Here is a 26,581-nt window from a genome sequence, read left to right as displayed (position 1 = left end):
CAACTGGTTCTCCGCCTTTACCCTGCACTGTGACTCATTGGTGCATTTCAGTGAATGTTTAAGTACCACACTGTTTTAAGTAAGCATGGTGTTAACGAGAGGAGCACAGGTCCCTTGCCTAAAACTCATCTCAGTGTAATGGACGATGAAGATGTAAAATAATAAAAAGGAAGATATTGTAGAAGTATACAGCAAGTGTGTAACAGAATTCTCCCCCTTTCTTTTACAGTTATTTCATGAAGATGGAGAATGTTGGGTTTATGATGAACCATTACTGAAACGTCTTGGTGCTGCCAAACATTAGGTTGGGAAATGCGTAGTTTACACCTGATAACCAGGGCAGTAGGCATAACTAAGCAACCGTCTTCCTTTGGGAGAACCGACTTACTCCCTTTTTATTGCAGTGGTTCCTATCTCAGGGATACTGAACTTTGCGATGCAGATGAACAATTAAAGCGAGAAAAGTTTCCCTTTTTTCCTCTTTTGTGGCAGTTACAATTTGGACTTCAATCCAGAGAAAAACTTCAGGTTTTGAAAACAAGAGGGTGTGTTCCTTTTCCAATCCCCACGCTTTGAAAAGCATTTATAAATCCCAGTCTCAAGCTCTGCATTCTAGTACTGCTGTTGAGATATACATCACCTGTTTCCTACTTCACATAATCGTGGGATATATCCACACACATATACACATATACACATATATAATTTACCTGATGCCAGATTTTTCATAAATATTCCCTCTACTGTAAATATCGGTTCCTGTGAGTTTTAGAAAATTAGTGCAATGTATTAAAATCAAGTGTTAGGAAATTTCATGGTTTCAACTATAATAACTTTTATTTTGGAATTGAACTATTAAATTGTATCTAACTCTGGATCACAGTTTAATTATACTCAGTGCTTCTTATGGCTTCATAAAGTAATTTTTCCTATCTTTTTTTTAATGTGTTTCTTTATCTTTATTGTTAAACTTGGAGCCAATTATTTGGCAACCCTGAGTACAGGAATTAGCTTTTCATAAGGACTCTTCTGAAACAATGGAAAAATCCCTTTTCCTCTCCCCTCCCTTATCCTTGGTGTTCCGTCTTTAGCCCCAACCATGCTATTCTCCAAAGTCTTCATTGAAACTCTCACATAGCACACATCAGGCTACCAACATTTTGTCCAAAAATATTTTATTGCCCTAGAGGGTTGGGTTGGGGAGAGTGTCCGTTTTTAGATCTCTACACCACACTGAAACAAAACATAATAAAAAGAATGCCACAGCAGCAAATGGCCATTCTGAAGGGCAATACAGAATTACCTTTATTTAAAAATACATTAAAAACACCACCATTATTATCATGATTTCGGTATTAGTATTAGCACCTAATGTTTAGGTACTAATAAGACATTGATTACGTAGGGATGGGATTTTCAATCTGAAAGGACCAGGACAGGACAGGGCTTTTGAAACTGCTCCTTTCTGGTCCCACCTGACCCATCCTGATTTCTCTCTGCCAGCTGCTACCCTTGGTTTGTTAGTCACAACAGATGGGGGGTGGGGAGTAAATCAAATTCTGTGATGTCAGTGCAAAAATTTATTGGAAGCCATAAGGCTATAGTAGTGTAACTTCAATAAAATGCACATTTAAAAATACACAATGCTTCATTCAGGCCAATGAGACTGCAGTTTATTTGACTATTTTGTGGAAGGGGAGAAGGTTAAGTGTTGATGTGAAAGCCCTGATATCAGTAATGGGGATGGTAGAACCTGCCAGCAGAGGAGAGGTTGGCAGGTAGGTTAGCTGCATCAATTCACAAGAAGAGTTGGAATCCTCACTGCAAGGGGTGCCATCCTCTTCCAGTTCATACTTCCCAAACCCAACAACCTGAAAGAAGTCAAAGACTCGAGGTGAGAAGTGTGCCGAGCAGGTTTGGGCAAAGACCTGCTAGGGTTTGTGTTCCCAGGCCAAACGCAGTAAATGGTACCGGCTAGATGACAACCCTGGGGTTGCAGCGCAGTGAACCGCACTCACATGAACGCTGAGCATTTTACTTCCTGGTCCTCGGTGCGCCTTGAACCAGTTGACTAGGTCTGATTTTGAGAATGACTTCAGTGCTTCAATCTTACAGGGGAGGGAAGATAAGAAAGAGAGCTATAAAAGACTAACAACACATTTTCTGGAAAGACTGTTCTTAAGCATAACACTTCCTTGGTATGAGCACATTGTTTTATTTTTCAAAGTATCAGCTTGTCACCAACTTTCCAGAGAAGGATAAAAATGAGCACTGGTGATACACTTTCATGTTTCATAGCAATGACTGACCCTGGCAGATAAGCAAGAGAGGGTAGCAGACGCTGTATTTACAGCTGAGAGCTGTACAGTGAGCCCAGACTCAGGTATGTGTTAACTGTACTCTCGCATGAAAAAATTCAGTATTGAAACAGGTAAAGAGAACTTTATCTGCCCTGCTTCTAACAGGGAAAAGAGTGCCATAAAAGCTGCTCGAAGGCCTCTTGTTAAACCCTTTTGCCTCACTGTTCTTTGGTAATTCGCCACATGAGGTTATATTATCAGAGCACACTCGAGTGCAAGATACAGAGCTCTTTTTTTGTGGGTTGTATTACTTTGGGCTAGAAGTCGTCAAAAGACCCACCCCAGGAATCATTAAATCTAGAGGAGGAACTCCATGCTCATGAAGACCAGAAGTTTTAAATAGCAAAACTTTTTATCTCCACAAATCTGAAGTGAACCTCAATATATAATACAAAACTGGATCTGCTCTGAAATTGGTGAGAAAGGCCGGCAAGAATTAGCATCCTGCTCACTTGGCCACCTAAGGTGCCTCTAGAGAGGCCAGTCTAGAAACTAGATTTGACTAATCAAGAAACGAGCAAGTAAGTAACCAAGCCTGGACGTGTGCCCCAGGTCTCGCTTCCACACACTGACTTGCTTGGAACTGTGACTCCTGTAAACTCAGGAGGCCCTGTCAGGGCAGTCTTACTCTAAAAACCGAGTTACTACCTCATGAGCAAGGCGGTCAAAGAGATACTGCTGTGTCACCACTTCGTTCCAGTTCCTGTCCACCTCCTCCCCCAGGTGGGTATCCTCGCACTCCTTCAGCTTGATCAGAGCTGTGACCTGTTACCAGCAAAAAGAGAGCCTCAGGCACGGCATCACACCCATTCCCCCAGGACTCTTGGCCCTGTCCAGTCTGGTTTGTGATGGACATGCTATGGCCCCTTCACTTGGGACCTGCCAGCATGATGGAGAGGGAGGAACCTAGGAAGAAGACGTATGGTCAGATTAAGGTGGGGCTACAATGCTCAGAAAAACTGGCTGCACACAGCACTGCTGTCTAGTTGTCTTGAGGGCTTGTGTGAGCCAAGGAACAAAAGACCAGGCCAGCTCGGTCAGTCACCTGGGTGTTGAATGCGTCCTCAGTGAGGTTCTCGATCTTTTCCTCAAAGCTAGAAAGAAACTCTTCTATCTTCTTATCAACAACTTCAGAGCTGAAACAAAATATCTTCAATTAAAAGTCATCAGAGACCTGGTCTCAAGGTGAGAGAATTTAGGGCTGATGCATATTTCCAGGAAAGAGGCCGAAGTGTTTTCTTCCCAGTCCTCAATACTCTCCCCTCAGTTGAGGGAGGAAGAGAACCCTACCTCTAGCCCATTTTCCTGCTATCATCCGTCATATGGAAGCAGTGACAGCCATGCTTGACCATTTCAAAGCTGAGAACCAACACGGCTTTGGACCTTGGTTCCAGCACAAAGGTCAGGTCAGGCACCTTTGCCTTTCTTGTGCTCAGGTCTGCCTGAGGTGAAACATTGGCAAGCCCTGCATAATAACCACAGGATGAGTCAAACCCTACTAGAACCATAGGAACCACTGATCAGTCCTGGATCCGGCCATCTATGAGCAGCCACTCCCCAGCCCCCACTCCCTGCAGCTGTGACTAAATGAAGCAAACCCTATTTGGTCAGCATGGTCTGAGGTTTAAGGAAATGCCTGTAGCCCCTACTCTCCATGCCAAGAGTAATAGTTGGACCCATCTACTCACTTGTATTTGGTTGCCTGAGTCCCCACGGTGACAGAGAATCCTAGAATCCCAGATGTGTTCCTACAGGTAGGGTAGACATGGTACCTACAGCCAAAGCGAAAAATTTTTATGAGCTCAGTTAGTCACCTGGGTCCTGCCCCCGGAAGCACCGTAGATGAGGGAAGGGTTTCTATACATCTTTACTGGATCTGGAGGTTCTGAAACAAGATCTATAAATATGTATGCTTCTATTGCATTCTCAGGTTACGGTGACCACCCCTCTCCTGAACTGAGGACCACAGGCCAGTTTTTCTCTTGCTAATCTTGAAACTTGACCAAACTGAAAACCTGATCATAGTCCAAGATGCAAATTCCAGAAGTTTTGACCAGTAGGTATGACTCTAAGGCATGGAAGGACCAAAGGGCTTTGAGAGACTGCTTGGTCCAGATATCCAACAAACCTCCACATGCAAAATAAGCCCCAGATCCTTATTTGAGCTCAGTGCTCCTGCCAGCAGACTTACCCAAGGGTCTGCTTGGTTCGAAGGAAGTCAAAACAAGGCTCTTCCATGTGCATCTGCAATTCAACATACTACCCATCAGCCCAAATCCTCCTAGTAGAGAAATCTCAATTTCTTCCCCTGAAGTGTTCCACATACCCCCTAAGTCTAGCCTCTCTTACCTGCCTGCTTCCTAAATTGCCCAGGCCCCTTGTCCGTGATCATACCGGTAAGAATGCTAAATAACCATTTCACCTTCCAAACATGTCTGACCACGCCCAAGCCCCTCCCTCCGGCAGAAAGGGCAGTCCTTGTAGTGGGTCGGGCTCCTGAACCCAACACGCCTTCATACAACTTACCACAAGCAGCTCCATAAGAGTGTATTCTCTCAGACTCCTGGTACCTGACTGAAAGGAGAACTTGGTCAGACCAACTGAAAACCCAGTGGTTTACAAGGCTTCTTAATCAGCTGTTCTTGGCAACCATTTACTCAGGCATTCATCCCTCTGTGCGCATCCCCCGAGAGAGCTGATCATACCCTCTCCTGCCCTGTGCTTTCAATTTTGTTTATGCATCTGCCTTCCCGCTAGACAGAAGGTCTCTGAGGACAGGAATCATGCTTGATCATTTGTGTTCCCAGCCCTGGCACAGCACTGCAGGCAGACAGGGAGGAGAGTCCAGGAATCCCTGATCTGCCAGCTCCTGTCCAAAGGACCTAGAGAACACAACCTAAAATCAAGTTTTTGCAGTTCAAGGTCCTAAGGAGGGGAGCAGGAAATGTTTGGGGATCAATGAAGGTTGTCTGGACCTATTCCTCAGACGGAGAGGATATAAATAGGAACTTCTGCAGCCACACACAAGAACCCAAACCAACAGATAAGAAGAAAGCCTAGCAGAAGCCACGTTGTGGGAGATCCCATCCTAGCGTCCCGGACACCGGCAAAATAATGCAGTTAGAATAAAAGAGGGCAGAAGGCCAACAAGCAAAAGTTTTGCTAGTGCATCCCCCAGTCAGGCTCTTGAAGGCTCTGACACTGACGCATTTCTATTCCTTCCCACTTCACCAGAGGAAGAGGCTAAAGCCAATGCTCCCTGTAAGCCCTGTTTGGTCAGCAACGAGATTTCCTGTTTGCCTCTAGAAGGATTGTGACAAAACCAGTCAAAACATTATGTCAATTTCCTGTCCCATCCCTCTGTCCCCCCATCTCCAGAATGCAGGGAAGTGGTTCCCTAAAGGAAGCAGTTTGTATTAAAAGCTAGTGCTAAGAGGTGACCAGCGGAAAGCACCTCAGTGGACATGCTCTTACAACAGGAAATTCTACCTAAAACTAGAGAAGTGCTACTAGGTTCTGAGCAGTGAGAAGCACTGGCAAATGTGGACAGGGCTACGCAGGGCCAGACTTCAAACTTCATATCATTTATGAAGTTTGTGACCTGTCGGTCAGTTTGGCTTCAAATAAGCTGAAAACCTAGGAGGAAAAGTCCCGGTAGCTACAGCCAGAGAGAGACTGTACAGCCAGAGAGAGATTCAGGTCCAGTGCCAGAAACTAAAAGGACAAGGTGAGAGGAAGGCCACGCAGCCATGCCCAGAGCCCAGACCAGGGATCTTCACGGGGCCTGACAGGTGAATTCCTCATGCAGGGAACCCAGGGCCATAGCAGCAGCTCTAGGAACCCCAGAGTTTGGGAAGTCTAGACAGGCACAGGTCCCCATAGTCCTAGAAATGAATGGGCTAACCACAAGCTAAAGTAGGGTGTGGGCTAACTGAGATTGTTGCAAAGTTCTTTAAGTCTCATCCCTCCTCTCCAGAATGGTGTGGAACGAACACAGGATTTGAGGGCAAAACGAATCATTTCCAGCCCCAGTTGGTATGACCACAGGGATGTAAGGGGTTCTGGAGCTCAGCTCCATCATTCCTAAAATGGACGTGATAAATCCTATCTCAGGTGCTTTAAAACCTTGAATTATAACTTGGGTAGTCATTCTGTTTGCCGTATATGGATTGCTTGGCCATATTTACATTTATCTCATTTCTAAACTGTCCTTTTAACAAATGTCCTCCTGCTGCTTGGTGCTGTCAGGGGAAAGTATAGGAATTTCCAGCCATGCTTCAACCTGTCCCCCTGGACTAGTGTCTGGGTGATTAATGACGCTCTGTGATTTAAGGATTCATTTCACTGACAGGAGCAATTGTGAAATGTAGTTGCTTCAACAAGACAAATGACCCCAAGCACAAATCTACAGAGGTAACTACAGTGGGCCGTGAAGGTCATAGGGTCACTGATTCCCCAGATGTTAGTGCCCGAAAGGCACTTGGCCATGAGAATGGCCGTATGCAAGGGGCCACTGACCTGGTAATACACCGTGACTTCAGAGTTGGCGTCACCCCTGTTCAGAGCTCTCACTTTGCACAGATGGTGACCACTGGGCAGCTGTACCACCTGGAACTGCACAGACATCTCCTGCTCCAGTGGCCTGAAGTTTAGCTTGCTGCAAAAGAATTAGTGTGAGTCACTGAGATGGTGCCTTTATCCTCTTACCCTCACCCTAAATTATCATATAGAGGTCAGGCTTTCCACACTCCCTTCTGAATTGTTTTGTTTACATAATTAGCCTTAAGAAAATCCACCACAAGAAGCATCTCCACTGCGGTTTGGTAACAACTGCATTTTGGCTAGGGCCCTCCTGCTGGTCAGAACACACAACTCCCAAAGGGAAAACTCAAACCCATACTCACTCAACAACATATTTCAGGAAATCCATAGATTCCTAAGAGGCAAAAGAAAATAAAATAACTACACCAGGCTCTCTTGACATTAATTTCTCCCAGAACCAACTATATCAGCCCTAACGGCTTGGGAAGCCCTGGCTAACATTAGGAAAGCAAATATAGTCTTGTCACCCAAAATGCTGGCTAAGTCTTTCACCAATTAGGCTCATCATTCATTGATTTAGTATGTTTGTCAACTGAACGGCTCCTCTCTGCTCTCCCTTGGCACTCTTGCCCACCTGTGCTCTGTGACACTTTCCCCACTGGAACAAACTTAACAGTTCAACTTAACCAGGGTGCCCTCTGTGCCCTCTGTGCTCTCTGTGACTGTTTTAGAAACCTGGGTCTATTCATACGGAGCCTGGCATAGAATGAGCAATAGAATAATACTTAATACTAAGTAAATGTATCCCCTCTCCCTCTCAAACTTGTTTTCTTACCTATAAAGGAGGAATAAGTGGAAGGGTGAGCTCATCTTTAAAGTGGTTTCTACCTGGGGCAAAACATGGCACTATGTCCTCTGGACCAACCTGTGCCCAGCACCCCCACTGCTCACAGAAGCAGGCGATATATTCCTGCTCTTCTCCGTGGGTGGAGGCTTGGAAACATCTGTCTGTCAGCACGCTACGGTTTATCAGAAACTAAGGCTGCTTTGGGCTTGTGAGATTACAGACATAGAGGAAGTGGGGGGACATCAGCCAATCTCAAGACCATTTATATAATCCATCAAAGGGCCAGTCCTGAGAAGCTAAGTGGGAGGCCACAGAGGAAGACGCTCGGCAGCCGAACAGTTTAGGGAGAGGCCTACACTAGCACTCTTGGCTGAAGAGGCCTCAGTATGTCCCATACACACATCCAATTCAGTACGGATCAGAGCAAACCCCTCATCTGTCCCAGACCTCCTACTGTCCCTCTTCCTGTACCAACCCACCGGTCCAAGCAAGCAAGTTGGGCACCGTCATAGATCCCTCCCCTCTCCGTCACCCCCACATCCAGTCTGACCAATCTCTACCTCATTATGTCTTAAGTACTCCTTTTTCATTTATTTCACTTAACCTCAGGCTTCATCTTTCACTTCAATGCTGTGTGCGTGTGTGTGTTAAAAACAATGAAGTTTACCATCTTAACCATTGTTAAGTGTACAGTTTATAGTGTTAAGTATATTCACAGTGTTGTGAAACTGAACTCCAGAACTTTTCATCTTGCAAAACTGAAACTCTAGATCCATAAAACAACAATTCCCCTTTTTCACCTCCCCTGGCCCCCCAGCAACCACCATTCTACTTTCTGTTTCTATGACTGAGTACTCTAGACACCTCATACAAGCGAAATCATACTTCTTGTTAACTTTTACAGCAGCCCCATACCCGGCCCCTCTGGGTCTTCCTTAATGACAAACCCTCTTTTACATCCTTCAAGGGTCTCCATTTACTACAGGATGAAGCCCAAGCTCCTTAGCTTCACACACAAGTTGACATACAGGGTCTGCCGAAGTATGTGCATGTTCACACTCCCCAGTTCCCACTTAATCTCTAAACTGTAGTTTCCACACATAATCTGCAACAAATGTGACCAATACCATATGTTTAGCAAACCCATTTCGGTCAAAGACGTGGCCCATGACCAGCAGCCTCCTTCATAAGGAAAGTCTTGCCCGGCATCAAAGGGGCCATGTTCCCATCTAAACAGACCTTGACAGTGCCGGCCGGCCAAACCTCCAGGGCTTCAGGAAGAACTAATGCAATTCCAGAGCCCATGAGAGCACTCAGACCTGGCCAACAACAGCAGGGCGCCTCATAACTCACTGTGCTTGTCACGTTGCCTTGTACCAGGCCCTCCACAAAGAGCTGGGATTTGAACTCTCTGACGAAGTTCAGCAGAGATTCAAGGGAAAGGCCATCCATCAAAGCCCGGTACTTGTCAATCATAGACCAACGGGCATATTCCAGGACTAAAAGCCGCACGTCTCTGTCCAGAGGATAGAAAAAAACAGTTTTGTTGTAAGGAGTGAATTTTGAAGGTACAGAAGAATTGGGTTAAATTTCTATAGATGGTATGCTTTAAAGAGAGACAATTTCGGTCACAACTTAAGGTGGGGAAACAATCACCAAAAAGCATTTAAAATTGCATAAACTTTTACATAGATTTGCTCATTGGTACAACAACTCACTTATCTGTCTCACTTGCAAAACAAAATATTTCACATAAGTGAAGTTGTCAGGTAAGTCACACACCAATTTAAAATTACTACTATTTTGATTTGAAATCTGACATTTTATTAATTCCGGGAGGCCACCATTACGAATATTACTCAAGTGACAATAAAGTATAGGCAGTCACTCTAGATCAAGATCAGACTGACCCCCCCTTTCCCACACTCAGCTGTTTGAACTTGGCAAGTCACCTAACATCTGTGACAATTTCTTCATTTCTAAAACAAGGGAAATAATAATGGAGTTTGGGTGAGAAATAAATACATATAAAGCTCTTAGATATAGCACATAACACATCTTCAGTAAATATAGGTGTTACTATTTTATCACATTTTAATAAAGTAGTACTCAGGAGTTACTGCACACACAGGGCTATTTTTCATCGTATCAATAGTTTCAGACAACTCTCCTTTCCAACTTATATTTGGTTATTAGTTATTGTAGGTTTTGTGATCAGATTATCAGTTATTACCTGTCTGACTTTTAAATGCTTCTTCCCCTGCTTTTAAATGTTGGTCATTCATGGGCTCATTATAACTGTCCACAGCAGAGCCTCTATATGCGGTTGTGCTGTTTGTTCACCATTTATAGACGCCCAGCAAGGTCAAGTGGGGCCTTGCAAACCATGTGCACAAAGAGCCGTGTCTGCTTAGGGGGACTTTTCTCCCCCTCCCACAAAGGCCCTGCCAGCTGATAGAGGGTACTCCCAAAAGGGTACTTTTCTCCTGATTCACCAAAGTACCCTATTGGTCACCGTTAGCTCTGGACCAAGGAACAGGCTCTGATGAAAAAGCCGGGGGAGGAGGGTTGCCTATTAGCAGAGGGTTTAAGCATTAGTATATACAGACTGTCTGTGGGACAGAGTCCCAGAGAGCAGTTTCCAGGCTCTCGGCCTCACATGGAAAGTTGCTGGCTCGGGTAGTAGATGGCCATCAGCTGTGACTAGTTGGCCATCAGCTGTTACTGGTTAGCCATTAGCCACTAATATAACCACTGTGGCTATGCTAGGGGGTAGTTGGTTGGCAGAGAAGCAGACGGCAGTTGCGGATCACGTGGCTCCTGTTTCCTGTGTCTCAACTGAGCCACCAGTGACAATATAGTTAGTGGTATGACGCCCCTATCTATGGCTCCGTGGGTGTTCCTTTTTGGCCTAGTCATATCCTGCGTTCTTGTACAGGGAGCGGGAGCTGAGACCCCGCATAACACTGTCCATAAGCTTTTTTGCTCTCTCTGGAACCTTGGCTGAATTCTAGATAGCTGCAGTTGCTAGATAAATGGTGTGTTAAGCAGTTTAACTCAGCTCCTCATCACAACACCCAACACACTACAATCACCCCAGTGAAGTCAGCAGCAAGCAATTTTGAGCTACAACAAAGCCAAAACTTTGGGGGGAAAACACCCATTTTTTCACCGAGTCTCTTTAAGTATAATAGGCTACTTTCAGTTGTACTCCCAGATAGCTACTTTAGCTGGGTTTAGAAATCCTGTAATCTTATGGCCAGGTTTCCTAAACCACAGCACAATTCTTACATGTCTGCAAATTAGCACTGAAACTAAGCCTCCTCCCCCACACCAAACCCCTGGGAAGGCAAATACTTCCAGGCCTTCAAAATAAAAGCTGATCCCCGGTATACCCACTTGGCCAGAGTCTCAGGCTTGATGAGGATGTTAAAGTAGGTCTTCTTCAACTGCTCAGTTATCATTGTGAAGACAGCTGGTGTGGAACTAAACTCCGCTAAGTAGTCAATAATGAGCTGAAACAGTAGCTGAAAAGAAAAGAAGCATTTAAGTGGAGAAGCATGAAAGAAATCTAAATTTGTTTTAGTGGGGGAATTGTTTTCCATTGGTTTTTACCAGGGGCTCAGCATGGTGACAGGCAGTATCGGGGACATAAGAGAAGTACTGATAATGCATCTCCAGGGGCTAAAATCCTCAATAATGGTCACATTTGGAGCAGAGCAATGATTCTTCTATTTTTATAATTTTCATGGGTATTCTTAAATATTTTTTCTTCCAAATGAACTTAAAAATAATTTTATCCACATATTCACTGCCCCTAAATGTGACTGCAATTGGGAGGACATTACATTTATATATTAATTTTTGAAGTAATGACAACTTTGTATCAAGTTGTCCTATCCAGAAACATGATGAGTCTCTCCCTTATTTAAAGTCTTCTTTTATATGCTTCAATAAGATTTATATTTTTCTTTAGATAGGTTCTGTACTTATTTACTCCTAGGTATTTCTTTTTTCTCAAGACTAGAACATTTTTTCCATTCATTTCTAAGTCGTTATTACTATTACAGGAAAAAAAGTCCATTGATTTTGATATACTGATCTTATGACCAGCCACATCACAAGTTATTTTTAAAATTTTAGTAGTATCTTAGGTTTTCTAGGAAAACAATCATATCATCTGCAAAAAAAAATACCTTTTCTTTCCAAGTGTTTTTAGTTTATTTCATTTTTTTTCATTTTAATGGAGTAGCCAGAACCTCTAACATAATGTTGAATAATAGAGGTAATCATGTGAGTATCGTATCCTTGGCTTATTTCTGCTTTTAATGTTCAGCATTTTATCAGTTAATGTAACATTTGCTGTTACTGTTTTTAAATTAAGATTTTTGTTGTGTTTAAGTAATTTTTCTCCATTCCAACTTATCAGGAATGCTCACTGGATTTATCAAGTGATTTTTGACATTTATCACTATATTCACATATAGACATACCGTGTTTTATTGCGCTTTGCTTTACTGCACTTCACAGATGTTGAATTTTTTTTTTTTTTACAAATGAAACCAGCAAAAAGATTACAGTTCGCTTTATTGTGATCCTTGCTTTATGGCGGTGCTCTGGAACCAAGCCTGCAATATATCCGCGGTATGTCTGTAGTACTACTCATTTGACCTGTGTTATGATTTATGTTCGTCAACTGCCAAATACTGAACAACCAATCTTTTTCATTCCTGGCGCTCAGTCATGGTGAATTATTCTTTTTGTTACATTTTTGGATTCATTTTTCAAATTTAAAATGTTTGCATCTATATTTTACAGGTAACACTGATCTCTAGTTTTATATATTTATATTCTATCTCAGGTTTTAATATTAAGGTGAGGTAAGCTTCATAAAATGAAGAACCTCAAATACTTTTCTATTTTGTATTTTGAAAAGCTCCCCAGCTAATTCCAAAACATACCTCCCAAATGACAACCTCTGTATTAGGCTTTAATCTGTTTGGATCTTAAGCTACATTATATGTAGGCCTTTGAAGGTTGACAAAAGTAAATTATTCCATAGTGTCTCCTCCTAAGACCGATCTTTGTCCCCTGGGGAGAGCATGTACAGGAGAGAACTTACTCTTCACTCGAGTTTTGCTAAGATATGGAGGCTATCACCTCTTAGCACAGGTCTCATTTCTGCCAGGTCCTTTCCTCCCACTTTTTTCTTGTATGAAGAACCTAAACCTTAATAAATGTTATATCCAAGAAACCAAAACAGAAAATTTGTTGTCAAGTACATTATATTAGGTTGGTGCAAAAGTAATGGCGGTTTTTGCAATTATTTTTAACCTTTTAAATTGCCATTACTTTTGCACCAATCTAATATTATTTTACCTGGTATTCAGTGATCTAACCCTTTTAGCTAGCACTCCATATTATTCCTTCTCTGCTTATGAAGTTTTTGACAACGCGACACTGGAACACATTCCTTACCAAAAGATAAACTACTGACAAGATATGACCCTGTTTCTAAAAGGCTCATAGACTGAGAACTGAGAAACAAGACACACACTTGAAACAATGGGATTGAGTGTAAGACGAAGAAGAAAAGACACAACCATCTGAATTCTACTCTGTCAGGCAATGTGCAAGGTGAATCTGTTATTGCTAGATGGTCTGAAATTAAGCTCAAACTAGTCCTAAATGCCAGTGCTGGCTGCAGAGAAACTCACAGCAAAGGGAAGTAAAATCAAGCCTGAAGCACAGGCTGTGTTGTATGCGTGGCTAGTAATTAACAAATACATGTTGTCCATATGTGTGGCCAAAGTTAGAAGGTTGTCATCAGACAAGAAAACATGATAACCCACATTAATAAACATTTCTTTCTATGTACAGCACTCCACGCTAAACCACTGTGCTTGGTTCTTAGGGGCAACAAGCATCTATATGAAATCTTAAAAGCTCTCTGTGAGGAAAACAGATCATTTGTACTCACAGGTAGTTTGTGGTTGAATCCTTTCACTCGAATAATTAAACCATGTTCTCCAGCTACCAGCTTATACTCCAGCTGTGCCACATCTGCTTCATAAGCTGGTTCCGCAAGGTTATGGGTAAGGATATTGACAAAGATATCAAAGAGGACCACACTGAGAGGATAAAATGCAAACAACCTCATTAATTGACCAGAAATAGACATGAATGAATTTGCTTTGAGTGAGAGTAAGAAACTTCACTTTTAGAAAGATGTTAACTCACTCCTCCAGAATGTGAAACTATACACTGATTGAGTTTAGCTTACCCAGGACTCAAGTTTCACAGGGGCATTACAGAACTCCTACCTTCAGCACTGTTTCCCAGTCATTTTCAGTTATGCACACATAGAAAATGATAACATGTGTGCTGCACAATGGCCAAGTGGAAAAGGCAGCAAACACAAGTGGCCTAAAAGCTCTGAGGTTATCCCTGCGGCCTCATTTTCTGACAAAACTCTGAGGAAAGTGCATTTTTAAAAATGGATATTAATAAATGTTAGTGCTGCTTGTCATTTTAAGGTTGGATTCTACACTGTAAGTGGCAAAGGAAAGGAAGAAACTCACTAACATTTCCCGAGCACCTCCTTGTTTCAGGCACATGTTGGGCTTTCTGACCTCCCATAATGGAACTAGCTATATATGTATATAAGTAATTTGCTAAGAACAAAGTATACATAATCAGATTCTTTGGCAGTCCATAAATACAGGATCAACAGATCCATTAGTCCTCATTAGGGACTGGAAGCTAACCTAAACTCATCTCTGAGGAACTACTGCAATCCAGTATATTCTATGACTAGCCTACATGATCAGCAAGTTTTACAAACAGGTACTGGAGATACAGCAGCCACAACTCCATTTCAATGTTTAGTGTATCAATACAAATACTTTTTGGGCACAGAAAATACACATAAATCAGCATAGCTCAAGTACTGACAGAGACAATGATAGAATGATCAATAATGAAACAAAATAACTTTCAATAATAAAAAATGTATTTTCTAGAAAAGAGGACAATTGCTTACTTTGCTGCAGACTTCTGTATCAAAGGTGAGATCAGATGGAAACGTATATATGCTGAAAGAAAAAAATCATGGATAAGACATATAGCCCAGGGGCCTCAAATATTTTATTCATTTGCTGTTTACCCCCAATATCATGTTTTTTTAAAACTCTGAAATAAACTACTGATCCTTAAATGCCCATTACATTTTTATCCTTAAGGGTCTTTAAAAAGTTATATTCCAAATAATATACAGAACACATACTTTAATCAATGGGATGACCAGACATATAGACAGATACAAACAGGCCTATGAATACTCACATTTATCAATAGCTTTAGTCAGGGAAATGTTTACAGAGCTATACACGTCAATAACATTAAGGGAACAATCCCAATGCTCACTAAAGGTTACAGCAGAACATTTCCAAGGAAGCTGAATAAATGTGAAGAAAATTTTTAAAAACTCTTATAAGTCATTCAAGAAAAACTGAGGAAACACCTTCCTAATAAACTCGGGAATCTCTCAGAGCCATAGTACAGTTGTGTTGAGGTTAGGGATTTGGATCAAAGGGCAACTGGAACCACTCAGCCTTTGAGTCCATGTTGCTTCTAAGCTCCTACACACAAGGACAAGGAAAAAAAAAGCAACGCAGTTTGGGCCATCATGTTGAAAATAAGGAATTTAGAGTCTGCTTAACTGTATAGTGTGCTTCCTTTATGCTGCAAAGCAAAGTGGTAGGGAGATATGTGGAGAATATTTCACACCTATAATGCTGGACGAGGCAATTGTGTCTAAGAGTAATTTTCCTTCAGTGTACTCTTATTCTCTCTCTTTTTTAAAAGAATGTTCAGAAGTACTATCTGTTCCCTAAGATGGCCAAATACCTGGCTCTGCTTTCATTTAAGTGAAAAACTATCTGAAAATTGTAGGCTTGCATCTTTATTTCCTGGAATCTGTAGTATCTACAAGGATTTCTGTGCTAGCATAGGAGCAAAGAATGTCTGATAAGCCTAGAAAAGATCTTCAAATGGAAAAGGAAAGGGAAGGGGAGGTAGGTGATACACATAAGGGAAAAAGGTTGCTACAAGGTGGAGAAAGATTTGTAACATTTATTTCACTCCTTTTAGGGAAGGAGACATTTTACCTTTGGGGATTTTGAATTTGTTGTCTTTCTTATACCACAGGCAACCTTGGGGAGTGTTCACAATTTTAACAGGGTATTCTGTCTCAGGGCAATCAAAAGCCTTCAACAGGAAGTCCGTGGCTAACAAAAGAGAAGAACAATAATTCACTCAGGCATTTTTAACAGAATTTCAGCAATCTGTTCTTCATAATTTTATGAAATGTTTTCCATTTCAAGCTAGCAGACAGAGAGACAGATATACACATGTGTATATATCTGGAACAAAAGCTCTTGCAGTAATACCCTTTCTTTATGCAATGAAACATTTTGCTATTTTTCCATTCAAATTGATTTTTTTAATGCTTTCACAACTCATTACACTGACCTTACAACCCCATAACATTATTTTACAACCCTCTAATGCACGGGTGTCCAAACTGCAGCCCGCAGGCCAACTGTGTCCCATGATCCATTGTTAATTGGCCCGCAGCAAATTCCAAAAATATATTTAGTTTACTTAAATAAACCAGGTGAGGCAATACGTACTTCACCTCGAGTGAGTGGCCCGGCTGTTTGTGTATTTTACCGCATATGGCCCATGGTGAAAAACTTTGAAAAAAGTTTGGACACCCCTGCTCTAATGGGTTGCAAGCTGTAGTTTGCAAAACACTAAAACAATAGCAATTCCTACATAGACTGAATGATCAGCTATGATATAGAAGCAAAAGCAAAAGCTTCAGGGAGTCCCAAGATCTATATTTAAGTCCTGTTTCCTCCATTTATCAACCAAATAGACTTGGATAAGTTGCTCTGCTGTTTTGAGCCACAGTTTTCTTGTTCGAAATGTAAGAAAACAGTAATAATGTCCACCCCAGAGTGTTACTAGGAAACTCAAATATCATTCAAATGGTTCTCTGTAAAACAATGTTCTATGCAAGTGCTATTTGTTTTATTAGTACATGGATGGATTATGCATAATGGTTGCTATTTTACTGACCTATGTACTTGTTTTCAGCTGGAAGATGAAGATCTGGATTTAATTTGAAATTATTCTTCCACAGTTCAGCCCAAGAATTTTCAACATCTATAGAGAAGGGAAAACAAACCGATCCAACAAATAATGCAATGTTCAGAATTCTCTTAATAACAAACCAGTCAACAACTGGTCTTCACAAATCAATTCTCCTTTCTTAGGAAACCTGAATGACACATCCAGGCATTCTAGACGCTTACTTCTCAAAGTGTGGTCTCAGCAGCATTGGTATCACCTGGGAGCTTGTTAGAATTGTATATCTTGGGCCCTATCCCAGAGCTACTGAATCAGAATCAGTATTTAGTAAGATCTCCAGGTGAGAATATATACATACTGAAGTTTGAGATGTACTTTTCTAAAACATAGTCAAAACTGCCCCCAAACTACCAAGACAACAGGATTTTTTTAACTAGCTAATAAATATAGATATAATCACAACAGAAAATAATTTCCTGCAAAGTGGTACAAATAATTTTCATTTCAAAGTAATCTTCTAAAAAATATATGTACTTTTTCCCCACCAGAACCATCAGACAAATTATTAAGGAATAAAAATTCCCAGGTGAGTCAGATACACCTAAATGTAGGACAATTGTTAAAAATATTTTACCTTCCATACTATACTGAGTCCCAAACCATTTCTCCTTGAGGTCACATTTTCCCTCATTAGCACCAGACAGTAGAACAAGATTTGCTTTTTGAGGAACTAGCTGATGAAGGGCTTCAGCAATGACCTGATAAGGAACAGGGGGTTAGGAAGGAGACACAGACACAAAATAACAACTTTAACTTATACGTCTCTGTTAAAAAGGCAAAACCACATTATGTTAGATACCTCAAGACCCTCGCATCTTAACGTTAATGAAAATATGTCTAGTCCATGAACACCCTACCTCACAAAACTTCACTAATCTACTCGTTGTTTAAAATATGTGTCCTGATAATGCTATAAGCAGTACTCATCTCAAATCCTACATGGTACCAGTACTAGCAGTAAAAATAGCTATCATTAAGGTTCTACTATGCACCAAGTAATGTCTAACATAGTACGTTATTTCATTTAATCCTAAAAACCCTGAGATATACCAATTTCATGGAAAATAACACTCAGCTTCAGAGGTTAAAGGTGAAGTAACTTGCTCAGGTTAAAGATTATGTACTCTATACAGAACAACACAGCTACAACTGGCAAAAGTGCAGTCCTCACCACGTTTGCACATGACTCCAAAGACTATACTCTTAACAGCTGTACATTACACTACCTTATACCCAAGTATCAGCAAATGATCCCAGTAGGGCCTATTTCAATAATGCTTCACTTATGATAAGGACGAAACACAAATTGAATAGGTTAGGTTTGAAACCCTAACTACTATTAAATACCATTTCTTCAAGAAAAAAATGACAAATGATGGTTCAGAAAAAAAACTCTTGGACCACCCTAGGGAGATGAAAAGAATGTGTGATTGCTGTTTCTTCATTTACCTTTCCATATCCTCTTTAAAATTAGTAGTTTTAGAATACCATCAGAGTTTCTCAACCTTGGGACTATTAACATCTTGGGCCAGATCACTGTTTGGGGCTGGAAGGGGGTGAGGGGTGAGCGCGGCTGTCTTCAGCATACTTGTATTAGGCTGTTTAGCAGCCCTGCTGGCTTCTATCCGTTAGGTGCCAGGAGCACCCCCAGGTGTGACAACCGAATGGACAAATACCACTAGAGGGCAAAAGCATCCCTGGTTGAGGACTCCTACCCTCTATGGAGCAAAATGACTTATTCCCCAGGATTCGTGGAAGACACTGACCAACTCTCTATTTGTATGTAATATTATCTGTAAGTCATACGTTTTGAATTCAGGGAATTGTTTTTCTCGTAAATTTTTTCAAAAATGATTAAAATTTAACTGTGCAGAGTCTCCAACTGAATTAACAAGGTAGGCTAAACAACTCTCTAAATATGCTTAGCAACCAAATCACATAATTCTTAGGAATCACTTTAAGTAGACATTTCAACACTTGACAAATGGTGTGAATAGTACCTGAGGACTTAATATTCTCATATTAAAACATAATCAATCATGGAAGAATCATGAAAAATTATCCATACAACCATTGATATTTCTCCTATTTAAACAAAACTCTTAACAAAATACATTCAAGCTTTCTCCATTCCCACAGTTTTTAAGTACATTTCTGCACTTTCTCACCCTCCTTTTTCTCCAAATGTAAGTTTTAAAAATGGAAACCTCCTTACTTCCGGCTTGTATTCAAAAAGAAGCTGATCTCCAGTGAGAAAGTCCTGCAGTGGGTACAGCTGCATGTTTTCACACATGTTTTCCACATACTCCACTGGATCTGTCTGAAAAGAGGTAAAATTATTACACCAGAAACTCCTCATTGTTATCCTTCATTTGCCACAAAATACCAATACTTTCACTTTTTTTAAAAAAAACAATGAACCAAAAGCTTCTGAACAGATATAACCAGACATAATTGCTTGTTTCTACGTCAAGGGCTCCACAAGGATGAGGTCTTCATCCTTTTGTCACTACAGCGCTATCACCTATAAGCGATTTGTAGCCATGAATCAAATTCATGTAGAAATCAAAATGTGTGATTAGATGCAAGTCTTGATATAAGAAGTTGTGTTAATCAGTATATCATCTCAACTTAAAACTGAAAGCGGGACCACAGTTCTCTCACCTAAGAAATGGAAATACTTTTCCAGAGGAAAGTAATCAATTCAAGTATTTACTGAGTACCCAGATGCACAGACTCTTAAACCAAGTGGAACCAAGTGGTTCTATTCCCATATTTTGTAATGAGGACATAGTCTCAGATTGATTAGGTGACTTGACCAAGGTCACACAGTGCGAAAGTGACAGGCAAAGTAGATACAAGAACTCAGGCTTCCTAACATAGTAGTGAACACTCTCCGAAATACTACAGGCTCCCCCCTTGCCTAAACAATATGGGTTGTTCTCTCATCTAATGGAAGACAGAAAAGAAGTGAAGGTTACTGCATTCAGAGAGGAGAAACGAGACAAGAGTACAAACAAGAGACCCGAGGTGTATCACGTAAAAATAAGAAAAAAATAGAATAAGGAAAAAGATTCATTGTTAGCTTCTTTCCCTCCACTTCAGGAAACTCTTGAATCAATAAACTGATTAGTCATTAAAATGCTACTATTATTCTAAATGACTCCTACTTTGTTCTAAATTTTTTGATCAGTTATTTTTACCAGCCACTTATTTATAAGTTAACTGCTCTAATCAGTTTAATACAAAATTGAGTGATTCAAAGTATTTCCTGTGAGAAAACACTAAGGACCATGGCTAAGAGCAGATCTTTTGTGCCAAAGCAATGGAGAAGGTACTAGGAAGAACACTCAAATGCTACCCTTTAATTTTTTTTAAGGTATAATTCACATACCATAAAATTCACACTTTTAAAGTGTGTAATTAAAAATAAAAAATAAAGTGTTTTAGTATATTCAGTGTTTTTCAGTATTTTCCCAAAATTATGCAACTATCACCATTGCTAGTTCCAGAACATTTCATCACCCCAAAAGGAAACCCATACCCATTAAGCAGTTGCTCCCAATTACCCACTACCCTCAGACACTGGCAACCATAAATCTGTGTTCTGTCCCTATGGATTTACCTATCCTGGATATTTCATATAAACAGAATCATAGAATATGTGACTTGTGTAATAATTAACAGTATTGTTTCAATGTTAAATTTCCTGAGTGTGACCCTTTTAGTGAGATTATGCAAGAGAATACATTCGTTTGTAGCAGATACATGCTAAAAAAATGTAGGGGGCAAGTACAATATCTATAAATCTCAAAATGTTTTGAGAAAAAAATGCACACGCACACACAAATAGAGAAAGAATAAATAAAATATGGCAAAACATTAACAATTGGTGAAGACAGGTGAGGGATCTACCAGTAATCACTGTACTACTCTGACAATTTTTCTGAGTTTAAAAAGTTGGAGAGATGAAATATTAATCTGAGGAGGGGTCGACAGGATTCAACAGATTTCCAATGGGATCCAAGGCGCAAAAGGGTTTAAAAAAACCCTCCTGCTCTAAACTCTTTACCTTTCAGTCTTATAAAATACCCTCCTTTCATATACTCTGTGCTATAGACACATAGGTTCATTCATTTTTTCACAATACCCCATAATTCCTTACTTATGTGCTTCTCATTGCTTAGAATGTATCCAAACCTTATCCATTTTTTAGTACTGAATTCAATTCAAATTTACCACATCCATGAAGCCTTCCTTGATCCTATTCCAATCAAGGCAAATGTTTTCCTTGCCTTGAAATCACAAAGCACATTGTTACTAATATGGTATGTCACAATTACTACAGATTATCTTGTAGAATGTCTTCACAATATATGAATTCCCAAACTACCAAGTACAATAGCAAGCTTTCCGTGAATGTTTATCAAAAGGATAGACAGACGGATGACTACATATATAAACGATTATCACACAATATGATCTGTGTCAATCTGCCTAATCCTCTCACTGTTAGTATAAATACTCAAAAACATAAGAGTTAATTTGCAGATAGACTCAAGGCCATCTTGAGACTCACATGGCAGAATTAAAACTCTTCGAAAACATTTCCAAAAAGAGGAACAATGTCCATATCAGTTTCAACTTGGTCACAGAAAACATTCAAAAAGAATTTGACTTCTAGTACCTGTTCTTGGTAATGAAACTCATTATCCTCAATTTTCTGAATCTCTTCAAAAATTCTGTGAAAGAAGATAATTATAATCAGAAGACATATTTAAATTTCTCATTAGCATCATCAGCAAGAAAACACAAGCCACATAAACCTTTAACATACATTCACACGCAGAGGAACAAGAATATGGAGCCAGCAAAGGAAATTAAGCAGGAAATAAATGCCTGAAGAAATGATCAAGGCAGGACTAAAGCTTGTCCGTCCATTAGCAGCTAAAAGGCTAAAACATAATAGGATTGACTCCTGGCCTAATTCTAATAAGTATATATTACCTTTTTTCTGGGCCTAGCTTCTGCAGCATTTTTAAATACTGGAAGACAGTATGAGCCACCTAAAAACAAAACTTGTTATTACACTTTTGCATAAAGTGATATCTATATTTAAAAACCCTCCCTTTTTAATTATTTACCTCGTAGAAATGTTCGTAACCCTCATCCGTCAATGTAATAGAAATGCTGAACACTGAGTAAGTAGAATTTTGCTCAAATCCTGTCTCACCATTTCCACCAAATAGTGCAAGAGCCCAGCACCTACAGTGAGGGAAAAATTAATCCAATCAATATCTTGGGATGGATAGTCTGTCTACAAATACACCAAATTAACAAAGGTTTCTATGTAAAATTTGGGAAGTTCAGCCTTTGATGCAAATATGCTTTCCAATAAGTTTAAAAGCACAAATTTTAAAAGCATAAAGCCTCCCAAGGAATTGTAGTGCATGCAGGAATCATGAGAAGGAAACAACAGCCATATTTACTTGTTTAATAGAAACACTAATATGTTACAAAATAGAAAAACATTAACAGTTTTATAAAGCCATAGTAATTTTTGTTGAAGAGAACAACACCATGTTAAAAACCTAAAATAAGGAGGGAGGAAGCCAGAATAGTTTGAAATTCTAATAAAATTCAGTAAGATAGAAAAATTATGCACATCTCAAAAGTTTACATTTATTGTGTAAGGTATAAACGTACCTAATATCTCTATCTTTTTATAATAACCCTGCCCTCAGCTTTCTTTGAATGCTCTAGTACACACTTAATGTTTTAAAGTACTTATTTAAATTTCTCATCTACCTTTCCATTCTTGAATTAGTGTATAGAGAAATCAAACAAGGAATTACTTGAATGTATTGGTCCTGATTCTAAAGCAATACTTCTATTGTTTGGCGAGACAACTTAAACAGTGCCTAACTGTATTAGGAAACGTTCTGCTAACATGGCTGCATATACTGTTCATATACTGTCCCACATATTTATTATAATTTATCTGCCCAATGAAGTTCTGATTAAAGTCTACCTTTTGGGTTGGGAACGCTTAGAGATCCACAGCATGTAAATAACTGACTTCTTTACTATCAAATCTAAATTCATTAGAGCTAACCTTTTATGTATTTCTGGAATTTATTAGTTTATGATTTTTTAAATTTTATGTACAACTACTTTCAACAAGGGCTAACAGAGTGCTCCCAAGGAAATACACAAATAAAATATAGCCATTAAAATAATCTAGGTTATTAAAGTGACTTGAATTAAGCATTAAATTTGATTCTAGGCTTCCTGGCAGATAAAGCAAAAATAGAAAAGAATGGGTAACAGTAACACTTATTGTCTTGTTTTTGAGAGATTGCTACATTTTATTAATACTTGCTTTTTTCTAAGGTAAGAAAGAATGCTGCCTTTGCCTTCATGTCCAACCAGCCAAGAGATATAATGAAGTGGCTTCACCCTTTTAAAAAAATGTTAAGATCAGAAATTTTAAAAATTAAGGTATTAAAATACACCAGAAAAATCGTACTGGTTAAGACTACGATATTTGAGAATATGATTATAAACGTATTCTCACATAAATTCTACTAGACAAAATAATGACTAACTTGGTATCTACATAAAAGAAAACACAGTAAAATTCAACTTCTTCATATGAAATCACTGAATGAGTACAACAATCATTCCAAAATTTAAGACTACTACTTTTTCTCTTCGACACAAAACTTACTTCTTTACATGGTAAAATCTTTCATTTTTGTTTTACTCAAAAGGGAATAATATAGATTCTTGACAATTTTAGAGCTTAATGCAATATGAATCACTCTGTATTTGTAACAGCTTCCGTATTCCACTCAGGCTCTGTGGTAAACTGAAACATGCTGCTATAAGGATCAAAAAATCTATCATGTAGTTTTAGTTTTTCCTTTAACTAAATGCATGATCTTGACCAAGAAGCTTAACCTCTCTATGTTTTTCTTTTTCTCTTCACTTACCTAACTGTTTTTATGAAAATGTGTAACAGGTGTAAAATGCTTTATTATGTAATAATAACTTTAATAGTCTGAGTATTTATATATATTCTATTCAAATTGTCTTTTCCCACTGGCTTCTACTGTAATTTCAGAAATGTATTCCTACTGAAACAAAAATATATAGAAGAATTGAGTTAGGAAATCTAAACATTCTTAAATTTTAAAATTAGTTCACAGAAGTATATTCAGTAAACTCTTAAAGTCAAGATATAATATTATGATTTCATCTATGTTAAGCAATCCCCAAAGCCCACACATTTTTTAAAATATGAATTTGAATTACATCTGTAGTAACACTGATGTAGGGGAGCAAATCAGTTCAAGATTGAACCCACCTGATTATACAACATTCCCATCTGAACAAAGCCAAGTGTACTGTATTTGATACCTCTGGAGGGATAAACACTTGATTCTTTGTATTAAAAAAAAGCTCCCCACAAAGCTAATTTACTGGAAATACAAATGTTTGGGGATGCAAAATAACTCATGATGAACATCACGTTAAAATAGTCCATAAAATAACTGGATGGAAACATATAGAAATATTAACAGTATTTGGAAAACAGAATCATGGATGAATTTTTTCTACTTTTCAGCAATTTTCAAGATTCTTACAATGAACTACCTTAGTAATCAATCAGAGGGTAAACAGGCTTTGCTAATTAAGAAAATAGGAAATGCCAAAAAAGGGAAGGTATGTATAATTCCATTTCCACAAGTAAGAGATTTTTATGTTCATTATTTTAATATCTGAAGGATATAAAACTATTAATATTTGGCATATCTTTGAGGACAGAGACCAAGAAAAGAAGCAGAACTTTACTTTTTACTTAATATTCTTTTGTCCTATTTTTTTTTCAATTACAGTTGACATTCAATGTTATATTAATTTCAGGTGTACAGCATAGTGGTTAGACATTTATATAACTTACAAAGTGACCCCCCTGATAAGTCTAGTATCCTCCTGACACCATACATAGTTATTATATTATTGACTATATTCCCTATTGTATTTAACATTCCCATGACTATTTTGTAACTGCCAATTTGTACTTCTCCTTTTGTCCTATTTTAATATTTTATAAGCATGTATTGTTTTCATAATTTAAAATAAATTATGTAAACTTTTAAAACAAATAAGCTTTTAAATATGAGTATTTTAATTTTAACACTTTGGGGGACACTCTAACATAACTACACAATCAATGTATATTACTTTTTCGCATATTATCCTTGCACCGAAAGCAAATAGACAATACATGTTCTCTGCTTTCTCACAGTCGGTATACTGTTATTAACTTTATGGGACTTGTTTCAATATTGTAATATATACTTTTTCTAAAAAGCATTTTCTACTGAGCTTAAGCAATACACATTACTTTTTTTCCTTCTGCTTGTACGTCTGTCCTCATGGTTTTGTTTCGTTAGTAATAGTTTTAAAAATAGGTTACATTTTTATCAGTTTATTATCATTTGTTTCTAATTAGAAAAGCATTGGTAGGCACTGATTGAGCCATATCTTTAAAGAATGTCTTGGCCCATGCTATACTGCTCAAATAAGATAATGATATAAATAAGTTTAAATGTTTTCCTAATTTGTAAAAATCTTCCCTAACTCATTCCCAACTCATAGGAGTAAATCCTTGAGGTTTATGCTGTAGTTGTATTCCAGGCTCAAAATTATTTAACTTTACTTTTGACAAGACCAAACTAAATGGTCACCACTGGCAAATAAATCACAGGCAAATATATTTTGTATTCAAAATACTAAAGAAAATAATTACAAAAGTTAGTATTCACACTAAGATACTTAATTTCAAAGACTCAGAACAGTAACTAGTTAGAAGAAAGCTCTACTTTTTATACCCAAGAAGACATTAAAATATATAGCAAGGCTTGAAATATCCAGGAGCAGTGAGGTCCCAGTTTACCACATTACCTATATGTGTATAAATCTAGAACCCCCAAATTTAAACCATTTAATATGCTTTTAAAATATGACTCTCACTCAGTAACTAATGGAGTAAACTTGCCCTTGAACTCTTACCTGTAATGTTGCTGTTGAGGGGGAAGTGCCCATGTGATGGTCAGAGCATGAATTTTTCTGATTGGAACAACTAAAAAATATTTTTCAGAAGAATAGATATAAGAGTTTCTCCATAACTTTTACTATGTTACATGAATTTTTTTTAATTCAATACATTTCATCCTCCAAAAAATGGGAAGGTTAAATATAATGCAATTATTATTTTAAGTTGCCAATTTTCCAATTTGAACAGCGCAATTTTCGTAAATTTCAATTTCGATTCACAGGTAGAGAAAGCATATAAAAGAACTATCAAAATATTAAATGCTCCTGGGGATGGATCTCTTCTTGCAAGCAAGGATATAGGACTAGAAGTCAGGAGACCCATGGTTGAAATCCAGCCCTACCACTATCTTGCTATATGTGTGCTATGACCTTGAGAAAAATCACTTGCATTTAAATCTTTCTGAATTTGTTTTCTTATGGTATGGTGAGTGGATTAGGCTGAAGTTGCTCTAAGATTTTTCCCAGTGCTATTATTTTATGATTCTAAGGA

The 26,581-nt window shown here is 38.8% G+C and overlaps 2 protein-coding genes across 18 annotated transcripts in view; one reads left to right on the top strand and one right to left on the bottom strand.

Moving 5' to 3' along the window:
* OSBPL9 (oxysterol binding protein like 9) overlaps positions 1–932 on the top strand; it is a 131,952-nt gene extending 131,020 nt beyond the window's left edge. For all 17 annotated transcript variants that reach the window (XM_081057529.1, XM_081057540.1, XM_081057530.1 and 14 more), the window contains one exon: positions 230–932. In XM_081057529.1, coding sequence (XP_080913655.1) covers positions 230–304 — 75 coding nt within the window. In that variant the 3' untranslated portion in view covers positions 305–932. The remainder of the gene's footprint in view (positions 1–229) is intronic.
* A 343-nt stretch (positions 933–1,275) lies between these two features.
* The window catches only part of NRDC (nardilysin convertase), a 62,477-nt gene continuing 37,171 nt past the window's right edge, over positions 1,276–26,581 (bottom strand). The window contains exons 10-31 of the mRNA XM_081057523.1: positions 26,047–26,116; positions 23,348–23,425; positions 22,110–22,230; positions 21,973–22,031; positions 21,653–21,707; positions 19,181–19,285; positions 17,540–17,663; positions 16,894–16,980; positions 15,918–16,037; positions 14,792–14,843; positions 13,730–13,880; positions 11,149–11,276; positions 9,103–9,265; positions 7,265–7,296; positions 6,879–7,017; positions 4,887–4,934; positions 4,552–4,604; positions 4,049–4,132; positions 3,406–3,496; positions 3,009–3,125; positions 2,019–2,108; positions 1,276–1,871 (exon numbers count right to left, since the gene is read on the bottom strand). Of these exons, the coding sequence (XP_080913649.1) occupies positions 1,674–1,871; positions 2,019–2,108; positions 3,009–3,125; positions 3,406–3,496; positions 4,049–4,132; positions 4,552–4,604; positions 4,887–4,934; positions 6,879–7,017; positions 7,265–7,296; positions 9,103–9,265; positions 11,149–11,276; positions 13,730–13,880; positions 14,792–14,843; positions 15,918–16,037; positions 16,894–16,980; positions 17,540–17,663; positions 19,181–19,285; positions 21,653–21,707; positions 21,973–22,031; positions 22,110–22,230; positions 23,348–23,425; positions 26,047–26,116 (2,165 nt within the window). The 3' untranslated portion in view covers positions 1,276–1,673. The remainder of the gene's footprint in view (positions 1,872–2,018; positions 2,109–3,008; positions 3,126–3,405; positions 3,497–4,048; positions 4,133–4,551; positions 4,605–4,886; positions 4,935–6,878; positions 7,018–7,264; positions 7,297–9,102; positions 9,266–11,148; positions 11,277–13,729; positions 13,881–14,791; positions 14,844–15,917; positions 16,038–16,893; positions 16,981–17,539; positions 17,664–19,180; positions 19,286–21,652; positions 21,708–21,972; positions 22,032–22,109; positions 22,231–23,347; positions 23,426–26,046; positions 26,117–26,581) is intronic.

This window comes from Rhinolophus hipposideros (assembly GCF_964194185.1).
Source record: "Rhinolophus hipposideros genome assembly, chromosome: 8".
Lineage (NCBI taxonomy): Eukaryota > Metazoa > Chordata > Mammalia > Chiroptera > Rhinolophidae > Rhinolophus > Rhinolophus hipposideros.
Note: the sequence above shows the minus strand (reverse complement) of the source record. Positions and strands in the feature narration are given on the sequence as shown.